At 48.1% G+C, this 7,500-nt stretch overlaps 1 protein-coding gene across 1 annotated transcript in view; it reads left to right on the forward strand.

Moving 5' to 3' along the window:
- clcn2b (chloride channel, voltage-sensitive 2b) overlaps positions 1-7,500 on the forward strand; it is a 90,526-nt gene that overhangs the window by 72,339 nt on the left and 10,687 nt on the right. The window contains exon 17 of the mRNA XM_079353142.1: positions 6,094-6,132. Within this exon, the coding sequence (XP_079209268.1) occupies positions 6,094-6,132 (39 nt within the window). The remainder of the gene's footprint in view (positions 1-6,093; positions 6,133-7,500) is intronic.

Raw genomic sequence — 7,500 nt, forward strand, 5'->3', positions numbered from 1 at the left:
AACACACACACACACACACACACACACACACACACACACGTGCATGGTGTGAAAACATCTTCTAATATCAGCTCTGTTTGTTTCCCCGGTGAGCTCAGTCTCAGCGATCGACCTCAGAGGGCGTTTTTTAACCCGGGGAACTTTAGTTTGAGGTGACTGACGAAACACATCTGTAGTCATGAAACGAAAAAATAAAAAGACTGAATTAGTTTCACACACTTGCAGCAGGAGCGCCTCGCTTCTTCTCCGTCAGTTAAAGATCTCACTGATGGAGGGGGTGGGGGGGGGGGGATGCTCTTCACTGAATTTCACTCAGACTGTTGCACCACAGCATGTTTTATTCATCCTGTCACAGCAGGTAGCAGGTGCAGCTCAGTGCGGACTCTCTCGCCACGTTGTTGGCGGGGACCTGACGGAATTCGCAGCGACTCCAGTTTAGCGTCGGTTAAAACCGGCGTCCCACATGGATAACCCTGAAGGTTGTAAAAGATGTCGACATGATGAGGATGGATTATTAAAGAGCGCAGAGATGGGTCAGGGGGAAAGTGAAGTTCTGTATAATGACATGCCTGTCTCAGTCGTGGCCTTTCACGAGGATCAGTCCGTCTTTCAGACGACTTCATTTAAACTTCTTGGGACGACTGCTCTACTTAATTCTAATCTATGTTAATGTCACCTTTTCGTGGTCTGCTCAGAGACGCATTTTGGAGTTTGTCAGGAAGTCTGGGGAGAAACATTTTATTCAGTACTGTAGAGACACAGTTACCTTTTATGTAAGGGCTCACACCTGTCAGGTCGTCCTGCAGGTGGACGGATGGGTCCACACACTTATCGTTATCGTCAGACTTCAGTGGAGAAATGACCCCCCCCCTCCCCCTCCTCCCGTCCATCTCAGCTGTGAAATATTGATGCAGTGTAAATGACATCAGTCCTCTCTTTCAGAGAAATGATGCCGCCCAGCCTCCCAGTCACTCCTGGCTGTTTTTCTCATTATGTCCCCCCCGCCCGTCTCTGGCGTCTTCGTAATGCCCTCCGTGCTTTATTTATGATGGCTTGTGGGCTCACCTCGCCCTCCTCCTTCTGTTTCTTGGAGTTTTCTTTGTTTGTTTTTTTCGGTGGTGGAGGAGAATGCGTCATACGTCTTTGTGCACATTCAAATGTCACTGTGCACACGCACTCTGCAGGAGAGAACACCTGACACGAGAGTTGGAGGAGGAATCTTTGTCCACACTGCATCACTGAAATCCAACCCTCAGGAAGGACGACTGTTTGATGCTAAGATGTAAATGTCCTTCAGCAGCAAGAGAGGAAAATGAAGCAGAAAGGAACTGAGAGCAGTGTAAGAGACGGCCCATGTTAAGAATGTACAGAGGAAAGAATAAAACACTTTATCAAAATAGATAGATACTTTATTGATCCCGAGGGAAATTCAAGGCATCCAGTAGCAGTATACAGACAGGCAGGACACAAGACATTAGTTACAATACACACCCGCTGTCCCCCCCCCCCCTCTGTATACAATAATCCCCCAAACAAGATATAGCAGCCCCTATGTGACTAAGAGTAAACATAATTATATGTTAAACCTGTGCAGTTAGCATTAGCATTAGACTTAAAACTAATATAGCATAATGTACATAACCTGTGAGGAGAGAAAAACATGTGTTGGTTAAAAGAGACCTGTACACAGTTAAAGAGCCTTAGAAACAAAGTGCTGACCTTCTAGAAACTAGTTCCATGTGCCTGTACAGAGGTGTTTGAGGTAGAGCCAGAGGTGTGAGTACAGTCATTAAACAGTCAATGCAGGGATGCAGACTGGGCCATTAAAGTGCTCAGCAACATAAAGGAGCAGTGATTAGCATTAAGTGTCCAAAACAATAAGGTGAAACCAGGAGTGATTAGGGTGATTGCCAACCAGAAAGGAATTCTCACAAACTCCTGAAAATATCAGGGTCATTTCAGGAGAGCTGCTGCAGATATTCTCCTGATGCTGCGGTTCACACATGCAGAGTGGAGGAGAACAGGAAGCAGGATGCAGCAGGTTGATTTAGAGCACGGAGACGGTAGTTTGTGTTTCTCTGACAGTGTGAACGCTCTGTAAGCTGGGAAGGTGTTGACCACATCATGGGACCACCATCCCCAAAAACTACAGAAGAAGAAACGTCTGATCTGAAGGACACAACAAGACACGAAACAGGAGCACCGGGGATCTCCTGTTCGAGTCCTCCAGCTGCTCCTCTAAACACCTGCAGAGAGAGAGAGAGAGAGAGAGAGAGAGAGAGAGAGAGGTTAAGAAAGCAGCACACCTGTCAGGTCTCTACCTTACTGTGACTGAGGCTGCAGACTCGCACTGCTCACGATGATGCAGGAAGATAATGAGCGGAGCTGCTGAGACATCTGGGGCCTCCGACTGTTAAATCCACCGCACACGTTTTTTTGTTATTAATATCCTCATCCAGCTGCACTTTGAGGGACTCATTATAATGAATGTCACGCTCCTTAGTGTTCCAAGAAAACTTATATAAATGTGGTGTCATCCACCTGACATAAGAGACAAATATTCAGGATTTGTATCAAACAAAGTGTTCGCCCCTCTCTCTCTCTCTCCGGTCTCTACAGAAAGAGAGAGAGAGCCTTAACTCGACGATTTATCGAAGTCTGTTGTTGAAAGGACTTGATGGATGCAGCCGGTGAAGAAGGACATCGAGCATTGAGAACACGTCGTGTACGAAGCCAGAGCAGAGATCTCACAGCCCGCCGGGTCCAGAGCTTTTTACTTCCTTAAACAGCGGCCTGCCAGGAACAATGAAGAGAGTGATTAAAGACGTTAAACTGGTCTCCATGTTGTAACGACCTCGTCTTTATCACAGGAGGACGGCCTCTTTATTCAAGAGACTGAAAAGAAGGCGTTATTAAAGTGTTCAGGGTTCAACGTGAGCGCGTTCTGAGACTCCATTAAAAGTGACCTTCAGCGCTCTGATAGGGAGAATATTCAGGGGACTGCATGGAGTTTCCATTTCCTGAATCATTTTCAACACAGAGCAGATACACGGGCCGGCGTGTTTATCAGGAGGAGGCCAGAGGGAACAGTGACTGTCGTTTGTTCTGAGGGGGAAACAGAAAGGTTTTCACTGAGAGAATCAATCAATGCAGACGCTTTACAAACACAGCAAGGTAAAACACCTGACATGTTACAAGACTCCACGTTAATCCATCACGAGCATCCTAAAAGTTCTCCATTATCCATCCATGAGAGCGTCTGTAGCTTCTGTTTCTCTTCTTCGTCTGAGCGTGACGCTGCACATGAGCAGAAGGTCGGCGTTCAGAGGGGTCAGCGCCAAGCAGCAATCTGCAGTCTTAGACAATGATGCTGATGCTGAAGTGTAACATCCTGCAGTTCCTGGAGTGTCCACTAGAGGCTGGCTGCAGTTCCTGGAGTGTCCACTAGAGGCTGGCTGCAGTTCCTGGAGTGTCCACTAGAGGCTGGCTGCAGTTCCTGGAGTGTCCACTAGAGGCTGGCTACAGCAGCACAGGAAGTCACATACACACCCATTCAAACAGCCTGTTTTTACAGCAGACATGAACATGTTTACAGCCTGCTTCAAAAAACCAAATAGGTGTGATTAGCTCATGTCTCCATCCACACACACTGTACGGGGGGGGGGGGGGGGGGGGGACGTTTTGATGACTCAGCAGTTTTGATTGGATGAAGGGTAAGAGAGGCTGTGCACTGACGGACCGTGCTCTACAGGCGTCACCGTCCTCGGAGGGTAACGCAGTCATTTCAGCACATGATGAGAAAGTAAATACTGCTGCAGCATGAAGCGTGTGTGAAGGCAGCAGACATCAAACTCATCCAATGGATCAAACGAGTTCAGTTGTGTTTGAGCAGATCAAGAGCTTCTCTCTTCCTTCCTGCTCACACCACTCGAGTCTGAACATCTTTAATGCTGTTTATGTAACATTTGAAGGCCTCAGCAGTTTAATGAGACACACTGATAGAGCGGTGGAAGGACTAATGAGCGAAACAGAAATCTGCACATGAGCCATTCATGCTAATGTTACTGCAGCATCAAGTGTTGGCTGTGGACTGCAGCGAGGGAAACACTGAGCAGATAAACCTGATTGCCTCTTTTGTCATCACTGCGGCGAGTGTAACAGCTCCTCTGAAGATAGAGTGCAGGGCGCTGATGATAACGATGCAGATGTCAGGAGTCCACCCACGCTAAGACAGACTGCGTCCCACGGGCCCTGCAGACTCTCACATTATCCTCTTTATTTAAGAGCTTTTCTCAACGTCTTTTCTGTGCTGATATCTTGGTGATGACCACATTATGCACATCAGCTAACTTCCGTGTTTTCTTCTTTTAAAGCCCTTCTCGGGACACACATCATAGTTTGTCATCTACTTCTATTGTCCATCCATCTGTTCATCGTCTTCCTCTTATCCGAGGTCAGATGGCGGTGGCAGCAGGCTTCCCCCTCCCCAGCGGCATGACCAGGCCAGACAGGATATGTAATGTGTCCAGTGAAGGCTTTGTCTCGCCCGGGTCGCTGTAAGCATCCACACATGAGCGTTTATCTCAAGCACCAGTTTGCCTCTAAACAAAGTTGAAAAACAGCTGACATGGCCGTCGAGCTCGAGTTCAGCAAGTGAAGGAGCAAACACAGAGCCTGTGGACTGTGCTGTGTAAACACCACTCGCTCTGCGGGCAGTACAAATAAAGAAGAGCGTACACATCCTGAGGCGTAATGTCCCCAGGTTCAGATTGTGTCCTATCTCTCCAATAAAGACACAAAAAGCCCAGAAATAAACCTTCACTGAAAGGCACAGTGGGTCCTTCTTCACGCCTCTCGGAGAGCGATGTTTTTTTGTTGTTGTTTTCCCTCGGTGGCCCTCGTGAAGGCGATGCTAAAAGCTATGTGGTTGTTTTATGATTCTACATCTACATCGAAATGTTCACCTCACCTTCTGCAGAAAGAGACGAAGCACCTCCACTCGTGTGTGTGTGTGTGTGTGTGAGGAAGAGGAAGAGGGATCGCTGGAGGAAGGAGACCTTTCAGCATAGCAGGCAATACAGCTTCATCTGCGTGTTGTCAACACACACACACGCACACACACACACACACACACACACACACACTTCTGCCAAACGTTGAATCCAGAGGCAGAGATTTGCTTCCTTAATAGAGCAGCTAATCTTTCTGAAAGCACCTATTTTGCATGCACAGACCTCTCTCCTTCTGTCAGTCTGTAAAAACACGCTCAGAATACACACACTCACAGGAGACGCCTGATGTTCCTCATCCTCTGCAGTTCACGTTTCATGACTTTCAGAGCGTCTTCGTGACGGGCACAGTGATCCCTGAGACGGCGGTCGAGGTGCACGTGTGTTTGGTGTCATCAACTCCGAGCACGCCCGGCCTCTGCTTGCATAATGCTACAGTAGGACGTCTCTTTCTGCCCCTCGGCAACAGTTGCTAGGGTTACCGACAGGTCGACAACCGCGATAAATGGGCTCAGGGCTTCCATCAGCCCCGGGGTCGGACTTCCTTTTCCCCCGGACACGTGCACACGGTTTCTTCTGCAGAGAAAGTAAATCTCTTTACTCGAGCACACAACTCAACACGCATCCATCACACACACACACATACACACACACACACATCCTGCTGCAACCTTCTCACACACACACACAGCTGTATCTTCTTCTCACTCAGGGTTGCTGGTTTGAGTCCAGCATGTCAAACAGCGTCGTCAGCCTGTCACTTCTGAGCCGTGAGCTCTGAGTGCGATCCATCATTATAATGATCATCTGCTCCCACATCTCATACATCACATCCCCCGCACTCATTCAGTGTACTGTAGGCGCTCCTTTAGTCACTCATTTCTGCCCATCTGTCTGGAGACAGCGGCGCTGTATCACGCTCATGACGCGCTGCTTGGGTGAGTTTGTGCCATTTCAGCTCATGTGTCCAGCTGCAGCACTGCAGCGCGGCTGGAAAGTAAAAAGTGGATGCTGTGGTTTCTCCTCTGTTACTGCTCGTCTGCTTCACGCTTCCTGACTGCTTCCTTCTTTCTTTTCTCCACAGGATGATGCAGAGCTGGAGGACGACATGACCATGAGAGAGGTAAGGCCCACAGCCAATCACGCAGCAGATCTCCAAACCTTACAGCCAGTTAGAGAGGAGGTTCCCAGTCTGTCTTTTTCTTGAGCCCCCCCTCCCTCCAACTCAATGAAAAGCTGAGCCCCCCTCAAAGAAGGGACACAAAAAACTGTTTTCCTGGATAAAATTCAAACAGTGTCGGCCGACACACTCCTGTACTTGCCTCAAGATCAGAGTAGGATCTTTACATCCAGTGTTTTATCAACTCAACCAACCTCGAGGCAGACAGAGGCTCAAGTCCCCCCCCCCCCTCCCCCAAACCCCACACGGACCCCAGGTTGGGAACCAGTGAGTTCGGGTGCTGCAGCTTGGGACAAACGCTATAAATCTGTTTCTGTCTGAGTGACAACATGTGCTGACGTTTAAAACCTTTGATGACTTGTCTTTGTTTGGATTCATTTATATTTTACACCATCTTTTAATGTGCTGAACCAGGCAGGCAGTGTTTAACTCGGGAGGGATGTGTGTAAACGATGAGCTTCATCGAGAAGAGCCTCAACTTGTGCATCCTTTTAATCAAAATCTAAGTCGAGTGTTCAACCCAAACTAGGTCCCTTCCTTTTCTTTGTTTTGGAACCATGGAGCCATGTCAGGCTCTTTGCGTCCTCCAAAAATCTGCAACAATCTCGAACAAATCAAACCCAGCGATGTCTCTCCGTAGAGCTGAATTCTGATGAAGCAGCAGGAGCTGTTCCAGTGGTGATACGGCCCTGGGTTTAAAATATGCCAATCTATGCTTTCTAACATCCTGATGCAATCTTTCCTGTCCTTCAACTACCAAACACTTTGGATTCTTCATTTGATTGTCAGTTTGCAGAACGACGTCACACCACGCCATACCCAGATCTTCAGATACCTCAATATCTCCAGAGCGTCCGATTAGCCTGAAGACTTATATTTTTGGATATGACATCATCCATAATTCATCCATCAACAGCACCTCTCATTTCCTCTCTGTCAGCCGCACTCTTTTTTTTTCTCTCCTCCCTCGAAACCACTCATCGTTCATCCCTCACATGTCTGCCTTGTCGTCCTCTCCTCCCGACGTCTTCCTTCCGTGTTCACCACTCACCTTCCTCGCCGCCCATCGATGTAGGTTTGTGTGATTTATAGAGTCATTCAGAGCAGTGCCCGGTCCATTGATTGTCTATCAGAGGGAGGTGATTTGTCAGGAGGTGGGGTGGAATGATTTGATGCCTACGTCTTCTTAATAGTGACTGCCATCACATAGAAAGACATCATTTGCCAACAGGGTTGGTTAAGTACGCAGTCAGACAGTTAAAGGACCAATCAGAGAGCTGCTCTCTTCCTCTGTGATCAGTCAGCCAATCA

The sequence above is a fragment of the Symphodus melops genome (assembly GCF_947650265.1).
Source record: "Symphodus melops genome assembly, chromosome: 10".
Taxonomy (NCBI): Eukaryota; Metazoa; Chordata; class Actinopteri; order Labriformes; family Labridae; genus Symphodus; species Symphodus melops.